Raw genomic sequence first — 19,358 nt, 5'->3', positions numbered from 1 at the left:
AATACTTCCAGTCCTCAAACTATATTATAAAGCAGTAGTCATCAAACACATCTGGTATTGGTTTAAAAAAAAAAGAGAGAGATCAATGGAATAGACTAGACAAGGAAAATTAAGAAACAATAGAACTTATCAATCCAGTGTTTGACAAAGTACAAAACATAAGTTACCTGGGGAGAAACTCTCTTTTTGATAAAAAAGGGAAAGCTAGAAAGCAGTCTGGCAGAATTTAAGTTTAGATCAACATCTTACACCACACTCACAATACATTCTAAGTGAATATGTGACCTTAATATTAAATATCATACTATTAAAAATTATAAGAAAAACAAATCCCATACCTCTCATAGCTATGGATAAGATACGTATTTTTTAACCAAATAAGAGATAGAGGCAATTAAAAAGGATAAAATTGATAACTTTGATTACCTGAAACTGAATAGCTTCTGCATGTCCAACATTAACACATCTAGAATAAGAAGGGAAGTGATCATGGCAGCAAATGGAACGAGCGCCAGCCTTGGAGTCAGGAGGACCTGAATTCAAATCCAGCCTCAGACACTTGACACACTCACTAGCTGTGTGACATTGGGCAAGTCACTTAACCCCGATTGCCTCACCAAAAAAACCAAAACAAAATCAAACAAACAAACAAACAAAAAACAAGAAGGGAAGTGGCCAAATGGGAAACACATTTTTTGTATCAAATTTCTCTGATGAAGGTTTAGTTCTAAGATATATAAATAATTATTATATAAGATTAATAGCCATTCCCTAATAGAGAAATGGTCAAAGAATACGAACAAATATTTCTCAAAAGAAGAACTGGAAAGTATTTATGACCACATGAAAAAAATGTACCAAATCACTATAATGAGAGATGCAAATAAAAATAAACTTGTTTCACCTCATACCCTGCAAATTGGCAAAAATGACAAAAAAACCAACAATAGTCAACATTGGAGGTGTTGTGAGAAGATAGGGTCACTAATACATTGTCTGCAGAGTTGTCAAATGGTACAACCATTTTGGAAAGCAACTTAGAATTATGCACATAAAATGACTAAAATGTCCATAGTCTTTGAACCAGAGACTCTATCGCTGGGCTTACACCTCAAGGAAGCCATCAATAAGAAAAAAGTCCCCACATACTTCAAAATAGTTATAGCAGTATTTTAGGTGATAACAAAGGATTGGAAGCAAAGCAGATGCCCATTGACTGAGGAATAGCTAAACAAATTATGATAAATGAATGTGATAGAATACTCATGTGCTATAAGAAGTGTTGCATGTAACTAACATAGAGAAGCATGGAAAGATACATGTGAACTGATGCAGAGTAAAATCAGCAGAGCCAAGAAAACAACATACATAGCTGCTATGAAGATGTGATTGGACAGAACAATGTATATCCCCAGAATCAAAAGTAAATGTAACAAAGTTATAAAGATCAAGTGGGATTCTGATGAAAAAATATGAAAAGATACCCCCAACCTACTCCTTGATGGAGGTGAGAGGTCCACAGGTCTTACACATTGCACATGCTTTTGGACTTTCTCAATGTAATGATCAATTATATTGATTTTATTTTTCTCTCAGAAACAACCCAGTATTTGTCATATGGGATGACTCTTGGAGAGGAGAAGGGAGAAGTACTATGGTGATGTAAGAAAAAGAAAACATCAATATGAATTATTTTCAAAAATTTTAAAATGGTATCGAAATCACTGTATAAAATGTATTTCCGGTACTGTTCATTTCATTCTGCATTAGTCCACACAAGTCATTTCAGATTTCTTCGAATACATCCTTTTCTCAAGGTACATTAATATTCCATTATATTCATACACTATAATTTCTTCACTTCCCAATTGATATGTACATCCATAGTTTTCAGTTCTTAGCTCCAACAAAAAGTGCTGCTATTAATATGTTTGTACATATCCTTCTCTTATCTCTTTTGGGTATATACCTAATAGTGACAACACGGAGTCAAAAATGAACAATTTAGTGATTTTGGGGTGTAGTTTCACATTACCATAGAGCGGTTGAACTACTTCATATTTCTATCTGCAGTGTCTTTGTATGATTGTCTTTTCATAGCCCCTCCAACGATGGCCTTTTTTCATTTTTGTCATCTTTGCCAATCTGATGGATATAAGGCAAAACCCTGGAATTGTTTTCATTTGTATTTCTCTTATTATAGTGATTTGGAGCATTTTCAAATAGAATTGTTGAGAGTTTCTTTTTTTCTTTTGAGAATTGCCTGTTTATATGCTTTGGCCATTTATCTATTGGGGAACAGCTTTTGGTTGTATCTATTTAGTTCATTTCTCTCTCTCTCTCTCTCTCTCTTTGGTTGTATCTATTTAGTTCATTCTCTCTCCCTCTCTCTCTCTCTCTCTCTTCTCTTGCGCTAGCATGGGCTAGGCAATGGGGTTAAGTGACTTGCCCAGGGTCACACAGCTAGGAAGTGTCAAGTGTCTGAAGCTGGATTTGAAGTCAGGTCCTCCTGGCTCCAGGGCCGGTGCACTGCACCACCTCGCTGCCACCGCCCTGTCCCCGCCATATATCTTCTACTATTAGAATAGCTTCCAATTGGTCTTCCCGTCTCAAGCTTCTCCCCACTCCAATCCATCCTTCATACAGTTACCAAAGTAATTTTGCTAAAATGCAGGTCTGACACCCACCACTAGACAATATACTCCAGTGGCTTCCTATTCTTTCCAGGATCAAATATAAATGCTTTTGGCATTTAAAGTTGTTCACAACCTGGTCCCGTCCTATCTTTCTAGTCTTCTGTTTTGAGATCCTGGGGGATCACAATACTCAATACCTAGAGAAAGCACCAATAGGACCTCAGAAAATAAAATTCAGGACTAAACAAGGTCCCAACATTCGCTTTAGAGGATCCTACAGCCTGTCATTAATACAAAGCTCTAATTCATGAAGTAAGGCTGGAAAAATGAGTAAATAAAAACAGTTCCCACAATGAAGAACTATCATGGTACCGGGGACATATAAGACCCAAACCCAGAAGAAAAGAATACCACCAAAACATTTACAATCAAAGCCTCAAAGAAAAAACAACTTGGCTCCAATTTCAACTAGAATTTCTGGAAGAAATGATGAAAGAATTAAAATGATACTACAAATTAAATGAGCCCTATGGGAAATAATTGGAAAAGAAATGAGATCTTTGCAAGACACTCTTAGAACTAACAACTTAGTAAAAGAGGTACAAAACCTTACCCAACTTATAACAAACTCCTTGAAGAATATAATAAAAAGCAGAATCTAATAATATGTTTACAAGAAATACAAAGTATTAAAATGAGAAGCTAGAGCTAAAATCATTATGTTTCAACAGAACTACCTTATTTTAAAGGTAGTGCCTGCCATTTCTCTGATTTACACTCAGACCTACACTCTTCAGGGACTTGAAATAGGGTTTAGAGAAAGTATTGGAGCTTTAAAGTGACAGTACTGTAGTTAATTTTTTATTTTAGTAAGGCTTTTATTTTGTTTTTTTACTTTTAGGCAATTGGGATTAAGTGACCTGCCCAGGGTCACACAGCTAGTAAGTGCCAAATGTTTGCTCTGAGGCTGGATTTGAACTCAGGTCCTCCTGACTTCAGGGCTGGTGCTCTAGCTGCCCCTTGAGTATGGCTTTTAAGAATACAGAGAGCTGCTTTTCTGGTGGCAAAGAATTGGAAATTGAGGGGATGCCCACCAGTTGGGGAATGGGTGAACAAATTGTGGTATATGATTGTAATGAAATTCACTCAGAAAAACTTACATGAACTGACCCAAAGTGAAATGAGTAGAATCAGGAGAGCGCTGTACACAGTAACAATATTGTAAAATGATCAACTGTGAATGACTTAGCTATTCTCAGCAACACAATGATTTAAGACAACTCTGAAGGACTTAGGATGAAAATGCTATTTAACCCCAAAGAACTGACGGAGTCTGAATGCAGATCGAAATACACTTTTTTTTCTTGTGTTTGTATTTTGGTCTATCTTTTCTTTTACAACATGACTAATATGGACATGTGTTTGGCATGACTACACATGTATAACCTACATGAAATTGCTTGCCTTCTCAGTGAGGGCCATGGGGAGGAAGGAAAAGAATTTAGAACTCAATTTTAAAAAACAAATGTTGAAAACTGTTTTTACATGTAATTGGGGGAAAATAAAGTACTAAATAAAAAAATACAGACAGCTGAACGCTTTGAGAGATAGGCACATGGGGAGAGAAGAGAGAGATGCTGGCAAGCAGAAACAGCCCAGAATCTATAGCACTCTAGGGAATCTCTCCTCCTACCCTTCTGTTTAATCACACATTATGCCACCGCATCTCCCCCTCCCCCAATGCTGGAAAACCTCCGAATTTATATGCCTATTCTTTGCCTATTAAGATTTTTATCTACCAGAATCCCCTTCAGTTAATCACCCAGGAGAATTAACACGAGATAGCCCTTTTGCATCTCAAAAGGAATTCTTATTCTTGGGGTTGCCAACACCAATCACTAGTGTCCAGAAAAACTGAAGGGGCCAGGAAGGGATTCCTATAGCTATATGGGTATAGAATTGGTACAGTTGTCCCGGAAATCAATTTGGAATGATATAAGTTACTCAGCTCTTCATACCCTTTGACCCCGTGATTCAAGCAATCAAGATTATCAAGTACTATGAATGAATGAATGAATCAATCAATGAATGAATGAAGCATTTGCTAAGAGCTATGTGCAAAGCACTAGACAGCGCTGAAGATACAAATAGAAAAGACAGTCCCTGCTTTTTACTGTCTCACATTCTAATGGAGAAGAAAACACCTAGGGAAGGTTCCAGCTCCAAGTGTGGGCAGCTGGTATTGTCTCTAATGCCATTTCTATGGAAAATATTCTCTAATCCTGAAACGTTTGACAGCACCGAGGATTTTGGTGACCAGAACTTTCTTTCCTGGGTTTTCAGCAGCTTCGGCTAGAGCACCAGCGGGATCAGTTACCAGGCTGCATCCCAGCAGGGGCTGCTGCCCAGGACGATGTCTGAGGGCACTGGACTGGAAATATCGTCATTTTAAAAGATTTTAACATATATTTTATTTATTTTGATAAATATTTCCCAATTACATGTTAAAAAGTTGAAATTTTTGAGTTCCAAATTCTCTCCCTTTCTTCTGCCCCTCCCCCATCCTTTGAGAAGGTAAGCAGTCTATGATATCATTACACATGTGAAATAATGCAAAACGTATTTCCATATTAGCCAAAGCATTGTTCTTCTTCTTTTTGAGGCAATCGGGGTTAAGTGACTTGCTCAGGGTCACACAGCTAGTAAGTATCCGAGGTTGGATTCGCACCCGAGTCCTCCTGACTCCAGGACCGGTATAAGCATGGCTAGTCTTCAAGGGATGTGCAAAGGTGGCGTGGGGGGTGTTCGTGCTGGGCCTCGATGGTCAAGGCTGACTCTAAGTTCTGCCTGGAGTGCAGCCCAGACATAAGGTAAACCATTTTCGTCTATTTAATCTCAGAAGCTAGGACAGAGCTCAACACATAGTGGGGCACTTGATCAAATGCTTGGTCGAATGAATGAACCTGGGCCAGGGCTGGGGGTGGGGAGCAGTTCCTTCTGCAGTTAAGAAGCATCTTCCGTTTCTTCAGCTATGTGTGGCACGACTTGAACCCCGGGTATCAGTGTTGGTGGATGCAGTACGTAGCCTCCGCAGGTGACGTCCTGATGCTGTAGCTGCATTTCCCCAACACTGACACTTGGGATTCAATTCGCACTACTTATAGATGAAGAAACTGAGACTCGGAGAGATTAAGGGACCTGCCCAAGGACCCCGAGTGCTTTGTGCTACAGCGGAGGGACGTCGCCTCCCTCCTTACCTGGGACACCTCCCCTCTCGGCTCCGGCCTTGCCCCAGGATTGCGCTCAATGAGCACTTTGCAGCCGGCTTCACCGGACTTGGACGCAGGAGACCCCCTGGGTTGGGCTTTCTCGAGAGTGGCAGGGGAGGGGGCCAATGGGAGGTGAGCAGAAGCCTCGCCCCGCCCCTCCATGAGCGCAGGGGCCGCGCACCTGGGCTCCAGACTCCGGACTTTGCTGCGCTTTCGAAGCCCCAACGAGCGTCCGCGCGGGCGACCCGGGCCCCTGCTCAGGTGAGTGACCCCTCCAGGGGCTGTGCTTCCCAGGCTGGCCCGGAGGGCTGGGGGGCGGGTCGCTTCCGAGCCCCGGCTCTGAGGGGGGGGCGTTGTGCCCCGCGAGTTGCCGTGGCGACCCTGGCCGGGCTCTGTGGGCGCTCATTGGCCGCCTCGGGCGGGGCTACCGCCCCTCCTCCCCTATGGCGGGGGAATCCCTTAGCGGACTCGCTTCCCGCCCTCCTCTCTTCGCTGCGGAGGGGCCCGGCAAGTGCATGAGCTTCAGGCGAGGTAGGGCGCGGGGCGCCAGGTCAGTGGTGTGGGGTAGTCGGGGAAGGAGGGCTCCCCAGGGCTCTCCTGCCACCCTCGGCCCCGACGAGAGGGTGGGCGATCCTGGCGCCGGCTCCTCTCCCTTCCCAGGCGTCGGGGTTGCTCTGGGAAGCCAGGGGATGGGGGTGAGAGAAATGATTGCACCCCCTCGTCTTTCGCTGCAGGCGGGGCCCCCAGAAGCAGCAGCGAGGCTGAGATCGTCCGCGCGTCCCCCCCTTCTGGAGGTCCCGGGCAGCGGGGCCACTGGGCACCATTTCAGCGCCCACGGAAGGCCCCATCCTTCATCGGGGGAGGGCTCCGGCAGGGGTTTGATCTCTGGCCGCCCGAGCTTTTGTTCTCTTTGGACGGTCTGATGAATGGGCCGGGGCAGGGGCCCCTTCTTTTCCGGGGGGCCTTGTCCCTTTGCCAGCGGGGACTCCCAGAGGCTGAGGAGTTAGCCCGAGCAGGGTCTTCCTCCGAGCCTTGGAAGATTCACCCCGCCGAGTGGGCAGGATAATGGGCTTTTAATTTGCGAGCACGGGGGCTCCGGGAGAGCATTCTCAGGGCAGGTGCTCAATGGAAGTTCCGAAAGGAGAGGGGGGCGATTGGAACGAGGCTCTCCGGGGCCTGCTGGGGTTTGTCGCTTCTTGCGGCACCCGACCCCTCCTCCCTTTTCTTCCAGCCCCCGGGGTGTATGTGTTGGGGGGTGGGGGGCTCAGGCTTTCTTCTCGTTCCTCTTTCTGAACGGAAACAAGACAAGGAAAGTCATTCCCCATCCCAGAACTTCCAAACCCTGTGGTTTCTGTGGAGAGCGCTGGATTCGGAGTGGGGGACCTTATCATTAAGTTGCTGCAGCTCTCCGGGCCTCTCTTTCCTTATCTGTAAAATGAGAGCTTGCAAGAGATCCCTAGAGCTGGAAGAAACCTCAGAGGCTGTCTTCACCAAGTCCCCTCATGTTACAGATGAGGAGACTGAAGCCCGAAAAGGTTGAGAGATCTGCCCAGGGTCACACAGGTAGTAAGCATCTTGGGCACTTTGCGCCGCCCCCCGGATCCCTTCCAGCCTCTCATGCCTGGGTCCTGCCTGACTCCTGAGTGGTAGCGGGGCAGCTCTGGGGCATTAGGGGAGAACAAGTCCCGCTGTCTGGTGAGGTGGACACAGGTGGTCACCTGTAGCCCTCAGTAATATACACTCTTCTTCACTCCACTCCAGGTGGCTTTAGCCCATTCAATGGCATCGTTTAAGGAGAATTCTCTGCTTTTGCTTTGGCCTAGATCAGAACCACCATTAAAGCCGTAGCCTGCAGGGACAGTTTCATTTTTCATCTCTGAAGCCCCATGCCCTTGCAGTGAAGGTATTTGATAAACGTTTGTTGAATTGAATTGACTTGGGTATCCTCTTCTCCTGGCTTTTGCTCTTATTTCTTCTGCTGGAACTGCTCCCTTGCTCCCCCTTCCCCTCCCCCAGTCTCTGCCCATCAAAAGCCCACTGTCTTTCAAGGGTCAGTAAAAAGGCTGCCTTTGTGAAGCCTTTCCCAGTCTGTGGATCTCTTTCTCCGCTCCCTCCCTCCCCTCCACCCTCCAGTTCCTCTGTGACTTGTTTCTATCACTCAGTGTAATTTGGGTATGGGGGCCTGGGGCCTATTCATTTCCCTGTCTCTACTGCACCTTGCATGGGGCCCTTGTTTTTCCAATGTTTGTGGAAGGAATTGACCTGATGGATTTTGCCTTTTCCAGATTTGAGAAGTTGACTTCTCAGATTCGGAAGTTGACTGGGAGAGCCAGCCAATAAACATTTATGAAGCACCTCCTAAGGGCCAGGCACTGTGCTCAGTGCTGGGGATACAAAGGATGGCAAAAGACAGCCCCAGACAACATATAAACAACTACGTAGACACAAGATACATACAGGATAAAATAATCAACAGAGGGACAGCTCTACACATTAATGGGGAATCAAGAAAGGCTTCTTGTAGAAGATTGGATTTTAGCTGAGACTTGAAGGAAGAGGCTGAGGAGGGAGAGAATTCTAGGCATGGGGGACGGCCAGTGAAAATACTTGGATTAGGAGATGCAGTATGAATGGAGTGAATTGCATTCCAAGTAAAATAGGTCTGTGATCTTTCTAACAGAGTCTGCTTGGGGCCAACACAATTTTTCTCCTTGAGAAGCTCAGAGCTTTTCAGATAGTGTCCCTAGACGACCAGCAGTAGTTGGATTTCTTGGTTTCATGTTTAGAGCAGATACAACAGAAGGGAATTTGATTTGGACTTACAGCCAAGCAGAAGTTCAGACTACAACTCAGGAGTCTCATTTGTCCATCTATCCAAGGCCACTGCACCTCAGCCCCTAACCCAGCCTGCAGCAGCACATACAAAGGTCAGATCAGGAAAATGCCTTACATTAAACAAAGGCCAGGACTCAGTTCTGGTAAAAGCCTGAGGCTGAGAGCCTGCAGTAATCCTAGTCTCCAAAATCACAAAGGCCAAGTTAAACATGAATTCATATACCAAAAACAAGATCTAAAAGATTTCCTTTCAGGTCTAAAAGGAACAAGTTTTAAGTTAGGAAATGAAACACTTCCTTAAAAGTCTCAGTGGGGAATAAGCTTTAAAGAATTGCATCAGCCATCAGAGACTGTACAGATGTAAGCAGATCCACAAGGGGTTATTAAGGGAAGTTAATTCAATAAACATTTCTTGAGTACCTACTTTTGTCAAAGAGTATCTTTTGGTTACAGTTTCAACCTTCTCAAGTCAACAACCATAATGTTTAGAGCTTGCAGCTCCAAGTTAGGCTCTCAGTGTAGCAGGGGTGGGGAACCTGTGGCCTGGAGGCCACACGTGGCCCTCTTGGTCCTCAGGTGAGGCCCTTTGACTGAATCTAAATTTCACAGAACAAACCATGACAAAAATTGAACATAACGGGAACAAAACAAAGATAAAAAACAAAATAAAAGGATTTGTTCCCCATCCCTGGTGTAGAGAATAGGCTGACAGACCCAACAGTGCATTTCTCATGATTTTCTGCATTTCTTTGGAGTATCCTTCATGGCACTGAGGGAATTTTTTATAAGCCAGTGAGCCCAGCTGCCTTCTTTGCTCATAAAGCTCTCTTCTCTCTGCAGGGCTGAGGGCCATTTGGGCCTCGAGATGTCCCGGAGACTCGGTTGGCTTGCCCTCTACAGTCTGTCAGTGACACTCTTCACGTGTCTCCTCTTTTTGAAGAGGGAGGCCAAGCCAGCACAGCAGGTGGGGGGCCCTGTGGTGAGGCATCCCTTCTGGGCGCCTGCAGTGTCCCATCGAAGCCTGTGTCTGCCCAACTCTGAAGCCACCAATGCATCCACAGTCCTGCCTGTCCGTCACTGTCTCTTCCTGACCTATAAGCACTGCCGGAACTTCTCTACCCTATTACAGCCCACAGGCTGCCCTGCTGCCACCTTCCTCCTGCTGGCAATTAAATCATTGCCTGCTCACGTGGACCGCCGTGCAGCCATACGCAGCACCTGGGGCCGGGTCAGTGCCCTGCGTGGGGGGCAGCAGCTAAAACTGGTATTTCTCTTGGGAGTAGGGGGAACTTCCCCACCCCCTCAGTTGCTGGTTTACGAGAGTCAGGAGTTTGATGACATTTTACAGTGGAACTTTACTGAAGACTTTTTCAACTTGACTCTGAAGGAGCTTCATCTCCAAAGGTGGCTGGCCACCAGCTGTCCACAGGCCCAGTTTGTCCTCAAAGGGGATGATGACGTCTTTGTCCATGTGCCCAATGTCCTAGAGTTCCTGGAAGGGCAAGACGCCACCCAGGATCTCTTCGTCGGGGATGTGATCAGTGAAGCCCTTCCTAACAGGAACACTAGGGTTAAGTACTTCATCCCCCCCTCCATGTACCATGCTCCACATTACCCACCCTATGCTGGAGGTGGGGGGTATGTGATGTCCCAGGCAACAGTTCGAGGGCTCCAGGCTGCAGTGGAGGAGGTGGACTTATTTCCCATTGATGACGTTTTTGTGGGGATGTGCTTGAAGAAACTGGGAGTAAAGCCAACCCACCATGCAGGATTCAAGACCTTTGGGATTCAACGACCCCTGGACCCCCTAGACCCATGTTTGTACAAGGGGCTGCTGCTGGTGCACCGTCTCAGCCCCCTGGAGATGTGGACTACGTGGGCTCTGGTGAAGGATGAGGGCCTTCGGTGTGCTGCCCTCCCTGCTCAGGCCCAACAGCCTGGCTGAGGGAATGTCTGAGAGGTCCACACTGGTAGTGTTCAGAGGCAAGTAGGGGACTTTGCTATTGGTTACTTCCTATAAAGGCTAAGAAAACAGAGCTCTTAAACTAATGTAGCTTGATGGAAAATTATGTCCTAAACTGTAGCCCCACAGATTAACTTTGATTAAAAAAACACACAAAAAGAGCCTGGTTAATGGATGGGAGAGTGTGCAGTGGGGTTGGTAACCCCACTCAACCAAGCTCCATCTCTGCCAAAGTTTTTAAAAGAAATAAGTGGACTCCAGGTAGTGAGTGGCTTTTCTACAGACCTGGGTATGGGATAATCCTGGCTAGCTTCATTCCCTGCAGAAAAACCTCCCTAGTATTTTAAACATACAAGGAAAAGTTCCTCTTTTTTTGGGGGGGGGGAGATACAAAAACAGAAAAGACGAGTAAAAAGACACAAAGCAACACAACGCAAAGAGAATTTCATATAAGTGACTCCTGTTTCACACCGAATACAAACACGTTTCGTGAAGTACCTTCCCCAGATGTGCAGCCAGACCTCCTTGCAGGGGCAGGCCAGGCACTTATCTTAGCCACACTTAGACTAAAAGTAAGACAGGTCAAAGAGGGCATGAACCTTTGAAAAACAAATACTACAAACAGGCCTCTCCCCCACCCCCCATTCACATCCCACAAGGGGGAACCAATGCTTAAATAACCTACATTTGAAAACCTGACTAGGGTTGAAAAGGGAGGCTAACCTACTACTTAAATTAACTGGTTAAGAGGGCTGTGCCCCTTGCCCCCAGGTGACTGAGGGAGCCTGAGCTTCTCTCCAGGAAAAGGCAGCTAGAGGAGCTTGAGCAGGCTGCTGAGGGCAGCTTTCGTGACTGGTAGCTGGGTGGCCATGACAATTCTCATTTCACCACTCAAACTGGGGTGAGGTGCATGGGATCTCTGGATCTCACAGAGCTTGGAACCTGCTGCCTAACTCAGGAATGGGATTACTCTTCGCTAGCCCTCCAGCCCAGCTTCCGCTCCTTTCTAATTCTCTTTTCCAAGGCAATCTAGGTAACCATATTCACAGTATTAGTGCCCACAGGAGAGGCCTCCTCAGTCTTCCCGTAAGTAGGCCTCTTCTTCATGGTCTGACAGCACAGATCCCCCGGTGCTTGGGCACTGGGGGGAGACCCCTTCTTCCGGCTTCTCTGGGCGTCTGAGGTGTAGCTCTTCAGTCTGGGCCTCAGCCAACTTGGTCTCAGCTGTCTTGGACAGCTGGCGCACTTCCTGAACTTGAGTCTTCACCAGCTGAACGTGATTTCGAGCTGTAACTGAAGCCTGATCAGCACCTGGAAACAGATCGAGCATCTTAAGTCAGCAGCAGGGAAGATGGAACATGCCAGGTCAGCCCATGAGCAGGTAAGATGAAAACAGGACATAAAAGCATGGGAGCTCCAAACAAGGCCAAAGAGTTTTGTTTAGGAGCGAGGACTACATCCGTGCACTCGGGTTCTTGAGTTCCCCCTGGAACACTTATTCTTCATGCTGCTTGTGGGCGGGGGTGGGGCGGCCAGCTAGGTGCCCAGGACCCCCTGAGCCCCTCCTTACACAGCTATTCTGCATTAACAATCAAGGCACCTCCCTATAAATGAAGACATCAGCATCTTCCTCCAGCCCCTCTGCAAGCATGGTAGAAAACTCCCCCTGAGAACCTCAAGGCTCGGGCAGCTCAGTGGTGCAGTGGACAGAGCGCTGGCCCTGAAGTCAGGAGGACGCAAGTTCCAATCCAGCCTCAGACCAAACACTTGACACTTGCTAGCTGTGTGACCCTGGGCAAGTCACTTAACCCCAACTGCCTTTAAAAAAACAAAAAAACCCCCACCAAACCTCAAGGCTCCTGCCACACTTGTTACTGTCGCCTTCAGGGCTCCCTCTGATGTCAATCTGCAGACTGGCTAAGGTTCACACTCACTTACTGCCTTGTACCATTAAAACAATCATCAACCTGAGCCTTGGTTTTCATACTTGCACAATGGGGATAATAATCCTTGCACAACTATGTTGGGAAGAAAGCTCTTTGTAGATAAAGTACTCTAGGAATGTGAGTTCTTAGCAGCAGTGCGGGTTTATGGGTGAGAAAACAAGCTCTGAGACATTAAGTGACTCCAGGACATGCCTCAGAGGGACAAAGTAAGGCCTTGGAATCCAGTCTGATGCTCTTCCCCTAGGCCATCCTGCCTCTCACAACAAAGTTCTAGTTGTTCCCACAGAAGAATATATAGCCTGGAATGAGCTGTTACCAACTAGTTATGTGATCCAGGGCAAATCCCTTCCCCTCTCTAGGCCTCTGTTTCCTGCTCCATAAGAGAAGAGGGACAGCCTCAGTCATCTCTAAGATCCAGTGTTACATGTGGCAAAGCTCTTCAGACTGCTTGGGCCTGGTCCCTGAGCTAGCTCCTCACATCACCTGGCTCACATCCCAGCTCTACCTTCAGCCGCTCCTCCTAGCAGTATCCACAGAAGGGACATGATGTTCTTCACCAGAACTCAACTCTGAGCTCCTCCATCTCATCCTGCCTGAGACCAAAGGGCCTTGCTTAAACACACTGGGCACACAAGAGCTTCAGAGCTGCTGAAAGCATCTACCTGGGATGGCACTCGGGACCTTGGGCCTTGATTCTGCCACTAACTTACTGTATGACCATCTTTCCTTTTCCTTCTTGGGGTTCTGTACGAACTTGACATTCTATGAATGGTCAGGTGATGCTCTCTCCCTGGCAGGAGACAGCTCTCTGCCACACTCTCAGGCTATTGGGAAGGCTCCGTGCCAGAGGTGAGGCAGCAGCCAGGTTTCCCGTTACACCAACAGGCTCCTGTCACTGCACGCTCAGAGGACAGAGCTGCCAGACTCCAAGCTTCACTGATAATTTGCCTGTCTTTGGCTGAGGAAGGGTGGGGGCGTCTGGGAATCCCCCATGAGTGACTGGCCTTTGCCAGCTGCTGGGCATACCTGACTGGTAGGCTGCTTCTGCTGCCATCTCTGACAGACTGATGGCGGTCATCCAAGTCGTTTCTAGCTTTAAGTACTCTTCCTGTTTTGAAGACATCTGTAATTTAAAGAAAGCATTTCAACCAGGAAGAGCAGAAAGGTCAAAGACAGTAGAAGTGGCTTCCTTAAGAGGAGTGTTTTATTGGGAAGTTAGTGGTGAGGTAACTCAATTTCACAGTTTGTTTCCTGGATGAAATTAAGTGGTGACAACTACTAATTAGTTTGGGGTTGGTTTGTTTTTTACCTCAACCCTGGCTCCTATGATCACCTGCCACACTGCATCTTCCTCTTGAGAATTCATTTTCCCAAGCAAACTTGAGTATTGTCGGTAGAGAGACACTAATGTGTAAACTGCCTGCAAGTAAAGAGATGAGTTGGTTTAAAAGGAAAGGTCTCAACAGGATGGCCAGACTGGAACTGGGTGATTTAAAAAAAAAATTCACTGAGTGTCCAACGAGGGGAAAGCTCTGAGTGAGGCATCTGGGGCACAAAAGCTAAAAATGAAATGGTTCCTGCCTACAAGAAGCTGCCCTTGTGCTGAGGGCCAAGTACTGGAGAGTTTTTTTTAAAGAGGAAGCCAATGGACAGCTTCAATGCCACTGTGACATGGCCTAAGGCAGCACCTACAGAGTTCTCCTAGGTTTAATGCCAAGCAACCAAATCCCATCTTTCTCTAGAGACTTTCATCCTCTTGGTATGTGCAAGAAATAGCTGTGTTCTGGAGTCAATTACAGGGTTTTCCAGGAGCCAATTAATGGCTAATCTAGGCCCTGAGCTTTTCTTCCTCATCCTCATTCCTACTTCCAATCTCTAGACTCCACTGAGATGCTGCTTCACTACAGGAAGGAAACTGCAGAGCTGTCAACATTAATACTTGTTTGCTAACAACACAGGACAACAAAGTCAACACTGATGAACAAAAGAAGACATAAATATCTTTCCATTTTGCAAATCCATGCTAAGTCTTTATCTCACAGATTTCGATGGTTGTAAATAGCCTGGCTGAGGATGAACTTACCCTGGTGTACTCTGTGATGGCTTCAATCAGTGCATATGTGGTTTGTGAGAGAAAGGTGGAGGTGCTGTCCGTCACCATGGAAACCGCCCTTCTCATCAGTGCTTCATTACTAAGAAAGTGGGTCTCTGTCTTCTGAAAAACAAAGTGTCTGCATTTAAGGGCAGGTTTCTGCTCAAACTCTTGCCCAGAAGAGGGCAAAGACAGTACAGACCACGTGCCTTTAAAGACTGGCCTTCAAAGCTGCCACATGGCAGCCCTCCATTCAAAAACCCTAGGACACAAAAAACAAGGTGACTCTCCCTGAATAAGGAAACAGATGATTTTTCTGATAAAAAAAAAATAAACAGTCATAAGTGACAACATTCAAAGTTATTTTATGTGTGCGTATACACACGCGCGCTTCACAGACAATGATACAAAGTTATGGAGACACCACAGAAGCTTCAAGCTAAATTAACTATTTGAGGGAAAATATTTTACTGGGATCTTGGTGCACCAGGCTAAAAAACACCCCTCTCTTGCCACACATGGCAGCATAGGCTTGTCATCCCTGCTACCAGGGAGGCTGAGGTTAAGGCTGGTGACTTCTTGAGGTCAGGAGTTCAGAGTTCACAGTGGACTAAGCCAACCTGGTGACCACACTAAGTCTGGCACCAACATGGTGAGCCCCTGAGAGCTGGTGGGGCGGAGGGGCCTAAGGAGGGGTGAACTAGCCCAGGCTGGAAACAGAGCAGGTCAAAGCTTTGTGCTGACCAGTAGTAGCTCCAGGCCTGTAAGTGGTCACTGCCTCTCCAGCCTGGGCAAGACCGGGGGACCCAGTCCAAACCCCTCCCCCACAACCTCCAAATAATCCCCCCTTCTCACACTGGAGAGAAAGAGAAACAGCCAGCTTTAGTTAAACACTGGTAATAGCCAGACCAGGTTGTAGCTAACTGGGTCTGCCTTCTAGACCGAACAATCACCCTTCTGTGCCTGCTTTGTGTTCCACTTGGCTTTGCCTCATCCTCAACATGTTTCTCCTTTGCTATTTTTAGTGTAACTACTTAGAACTGGCTGATGACAGTAGCCGTGATATGTATCCTGGCCTTTTGGAGGTCAAGCCCCCTGGATGGCACCAGATTTCTCACCAATCTCATGGAACTGAAACATGAAACCCACAGTTTGAGATATAAAAGCTGCTTTACTCTAAGACATGGGTACCATTCTATTCAACAAGTATTGGCGGTATTTCCCACACCCTCTGAACTACTACTCTGGAAAGGGCGGAACAAAGACATGCAGCCCTATCTGCCTTCAATTTTGTTGAGGAAGTACGGCTCAAACACACAAAATACCACAAACTAAGAAAGCACTGCACAGTATAAACAAGGGCTCAAAGGTCACTCAGTATTGATTGTAGTTACTGGGGGAAGGTGCTGTGAAGGGCTTGGCATGATTGGCAGATCTTGGAGGGGCAGAAAGGAGAGCCAGAATCAACTTGGTGTGGTAAGGTGTCAGTGATGAGACAACCCAGGTTAGAAAACGGGGTTCACGTTAGGAAGTACTGAGAGATCAAGCTGGACAGGGCGCAGTATGGAACTGGACGGTAAGAATCTGGACTGAACCGCACAGACGAGAGGGCACCGCTACAGGTTCTCAGGGAGACCAACCAATTGGCCCACAAACATTTATGAAATGCCTACGTGCCAAGCACTGTGCCAGCCACCAGGAAGGGAGAGCCAAAATAAGACTCCTTACCGTCAGAAAGCTTACACTCTATCAGGATGTTATGAGCAGGGTGACAGTGCGAAGAAGGGGAAGGAGCGTGGCTAGGACAACTGGAGGCAAGGACAGCAGCCAGCAAACTTTCTGCAGCAGGTCAGTAACAATACCGGGACACTTGAAAGATTGTTTGAAAACTAAAGGTAACTTACAAGATAATGGAGTATAGCCTGAGAGGTCAAGTACTGAAAACATGCATGTCAGAAACTCTAACATAAAGGTTAGAGCCACTGGAATCATTATAAGCCATTAGAGATTATGACCAAAATACACACGACTAATTTTATCCTGCTTTTTGTGTTAAAAAAACATGTTCAGAGATCTCAAAATGTTTAAGTCAAAACTTGTTGCAAAGGAGGCTCTTCCTCCCCAGGCATGAGACCACAATGCCAGTGCTTCAATACCTGAATTCAACAAACATTTATTGAGCAGCTTTGTTTAAGGTGCTAAAGGCACTCCCAAGTATATCACGGTACCGTACCTGTGCTATAGGAACTGCACATAGGGTTACTCCAAACCCCACTGCCACTGTTTTGTGCCAGGGTCCCACCAAATCTGAGAAACGGCATCTCCTCAACTTTGCTACAGCTGGAACACTCTGCCTGTAAGTCAGAAATGTGAAACACAATGAAGGAGAAGCCCGATCCCAAGAAAACTTGGATAAATCAATCTTCGAAGGGGTTCTTTGAATTATTTTTGGGGGGGAGAAGAAACGCTAGACATTCCTCCTTGCCTACCCTGCCCAAACAATACCAGTCCAGTATGTTCACAGCCACTTAAGTGTCAAACCTGACATTTTACAAGATAGAATAACATGTATTGTAAGCCAGCAATCCCTGGTGGGGTGGGGGGTGGAAAGTAGCCACAGACAAAATCACCAGGAAGAACGGAGGCACCCCAAGGGACTCCAAGTTAGATATACAGCAGCCAGGTCTGAAGTTTTCCTCTCAGAACCCAAAAAGTGAGAGTCAGCAGGGACTGAGGATAGGTGCCAAACCAATGCTCTACAGGGGTTCTCAAGGCTCACTTCAGCATGTGACAACTCCTGTGAACCCTTCCTGTCCTCAAATAGTGAAACTCTTGACAGTCAGAAGACTTTTACTAGCTCTGCAGACTCAACCCCTAAGCCTTGGCTTCCTCATCATTAAAATGGAATGGTAGAAAACTTGCACTACCAACAACACAGGGTTGTTGTGGGAGTGTTTTATAAACCCTAGAGAGCTAAAGAAACTTGAGTTATAGAAGCTGTACAGAACCATTGTGGCAGCATCTCCAAGTGACTCACAAATCTGGCTCTGGCAGCAGGTGATCCAGGAGCTTCAATTAGATCTCACGCCTGCCGGCTGACTGGGACTTGGAGAATTTGCTATTAGCAGTCCGTAATATTCAACGTGATTCTGAAATTAACTGTAACGGTGCCACTGAATGCATGGGATCTACCCACTATTACCCGCTATCCGGGCAGGACTCACATCAGGGGGCTTACAAACAAGCTCCTTTTCATACACGATGAATAAACATGGCGCTTTCCATACATTTTCACAGCAGCCGTGGAAGATGGGTGCTCCATTCATCCCCATTTTACAGATGAGGAAACAGAGGTTTTGCCCAGGGTCACCCCGGAATGGTCGGAGGCAGAAGAGAATCCTGGTTGTCCCGACTCCACCCCCAAAGCCAATTCCACTCACTGCTCCACCAGGGCCTCTTTCTTTGTCGGCAGAGGCTGCCTCTGGGGGTCCAGGTGCCCGGCGGCCCCGAGCCCTACGCGCTCACTGCCTCAAGCCCTCTCCCACAGGCATCACTCCTTCAACGAGCACTTATTAAGCTCCAGCTGGGTGGCCGGGCATTGTGCTATTGCTGGAGATGCAGGCCGTCTCTGCTCTCAAGGAGCTTACACTCTAAGCAAGATGAAAACGGCCCGTACTGAGTCAGGGGTTAGAGGTCAAAAATCTGAACGGGCCCCCTCGGGAGCTCCTAGAAGTGGCGGGCTGGAGGCTGTGCAGACCGGAGGACCCAGGGCCATAGGGCATAGAAGGGGGCTGAGGAAAGAGCCAGGCCTCCGTTTTGGGGGGGTCGGGGCGCCGGTGACGGTTGGTCCCCGCCCTCTTGCGCTCCCCGCGCGACTTGAGTACCTGAAGAATGAGCCGACGCTCCGGAGAACCCAGCTCCTCAGAGCCGCCATTCCACAGCGGACGCCGGACAGCTGTCGCCGGAAGTGGTGCGATCACCAGGTTCCAGCACCTGATAGGACAAGAGGACTTGACTCCGCCTTTAGAGTGACGCGAAGGGGGGGTGGGGCCTCGAAGTCACGCCCTCCCAAGAGGGGAGGAGGAATACAATCCTACGCACGGCTCAGGCCCCACCCCCAGAGAAGTGGAGGGGAGGATCTCTAGAGGCTGGAGACCCCGCCCTTAGGGAGGGGAAGGAGAGGCGCGTGCGACTGTGGGTCTCTCCCTTGGGGGAGGTGCGTAAGGGAGGAGCGCGCGCGGCTGTGGGCCCCGCCCCTAGGGGAAATTGAAGGGGGAGGAGCACCAGCGGCTGTGGGGCCCCACCTCTAGGGAAGGTGGTGGGAGGAGGTACTCTCTCGGCTACGAGCTCCGCCCGCAGGAGTTGAGGAGGTGCTCTCGCTGCCTGGGGGTCCAGTCCGCAGAAGAGGAGGGAGAAGAGCTCGTGCGGTTATGGGCCCCGCCCCCAGGAGCAGTGAGGGGGGGGGAGCTCTCACAGCTGCGGGCCCCGCCTCCAGGAGACGAGAAGCGCTCGCGGCCTAGGCCCCGCCCCAAGGGGCGGTGGAAGGGAAGGAGTTCTCGCGGCTGCGGGCCCCGCCTCCAGGACGGGGGAGAAGAGGAGAAACGCTCGCGGCGTAGG

General features: G+C 47.6%; 2 protein-coding genes across 5 annotated transcripts; one reads left to right on the top strand and one right to left on the bottom strand.

Moving 5' to 3' along the window:
* The first annotated feature begins 6,065 nt into the window (after nt 1–6,065).
* B3GNT4 (UDP-GlcNAc:betaGal beta-1,3-N-acetylglucosaminyltransferase 4) lies at nt 6,066–10,862 on the top strand. Of its 4 annotated transcripts, none has more exons than XM_020970121.2 (3): nt 6,066–6,166; nt 7,667–7,808; nt 9,581–10,862. In XM_020970121.2, exon 3 carries the CDS (start codon nt 9,606–9,608, stop codon nt 10,683–10,685), a length of 1,080 nt encoding a protein of 359 aa, XP_020825780.1. In that variant the 5' UTR covers nt 6,066–6,166; nt 7,667–7,808; nt 9,581–9,605; the 3' UTR covers nt 10,686–10,862. The 4 variants fall into 4 exon arrangements, with proteins under 4 accessions (XP_020825780.1, XP_020825784.1, XP_020825779.1 ...); XM_020970125.2 differs by having other exon boundaries at nt 6,074–6,166; nt 7,729–7,808; XM_020970120.2 differs by lacking the exon at nt 6,066–6,166 and adding an exon at nt 6,338–6,436.
* A 284-nt stretch (nt 10,863–11,146) lies between these two features.
* On the bottom strand, nt 11,147–18,766 carry DIABLO (diablo IAP-binding mitochondrial protein). Its single transcript, XM_020970129.2, has 6 exons — nt 18,626–18,766; nt 16,975–17,095; nt 14,733–14,864; nt 13,959–14,069; nt 13,676–13,772; nt 11,147–12,014 (listed from the first exon to the last, which is right to left on the bottom strand). The coding sequence occupies exons 1-6, from the start codon at nt 18,673–18,675 to the stop codon at nt 11,779–11,781; spliced, it is 747 nt and encodes a 248-aa protein (XP_020825788.1). The 5' UTR covers nt 18,676–18,766; the 3' UTR covers nt 11,147–11,778.
* Between the last annotated feature and the right edge of the window lie 592 nt (nt 18,767–19,358).

Source organism: Phascolarctos cinereus, unplaced genomic scaffold (genome assembly GCF_003287225.1).
Source record: "Phascolarctos cinereus isolate Bilbo 61053 unplaced genomic scaffold, phaCin_HiC Scaffold_4;HRSCAF=312, whole genome shotgun sequence".
Classification (NCBI taxonomy): domain Eukaryota; kingdom Metazoa; phylum Chordata; class Mammalia; order Diprotodontia; family Phascolarctidae; genus Phascolarctos; species Phascolarctos cinereus.
Note: the sequence above shows the minus strand (reverse complement) of the source record. Positions and strands in the feature narration are given on the sequence as shown.

Coding starts and splice junctions, on each gene's coding strand:
- DIABLO (XM_020970129.2), bottom strand. CDS start 18,675: ATGGCGGCTCTGAGGAGCTGGGTTCTCCGGAGCGTCGGCTCATTCTTC. Junction 14,865..16,974: donor GTGCAGTTCCTATAGCACAG/GTACGGTACCGT, acceptor TTTGTTTTTCAG/AAGACAGAGACCCACTTTCT. Junction 14,070..14,732: donor CCATCACAGAGTACACCAGG/GTAAGTTCATCC, acceptor CTTTACTTGCAG/GCAGTTTACACATTAGTGTC.
- B3GNT4 (XM_020970121.2), top strand. CDS start 9,606: ATGTCCCGGAGACTCGGTTGGCTTGCCCTCTACAGTCTGTCAGTGACA.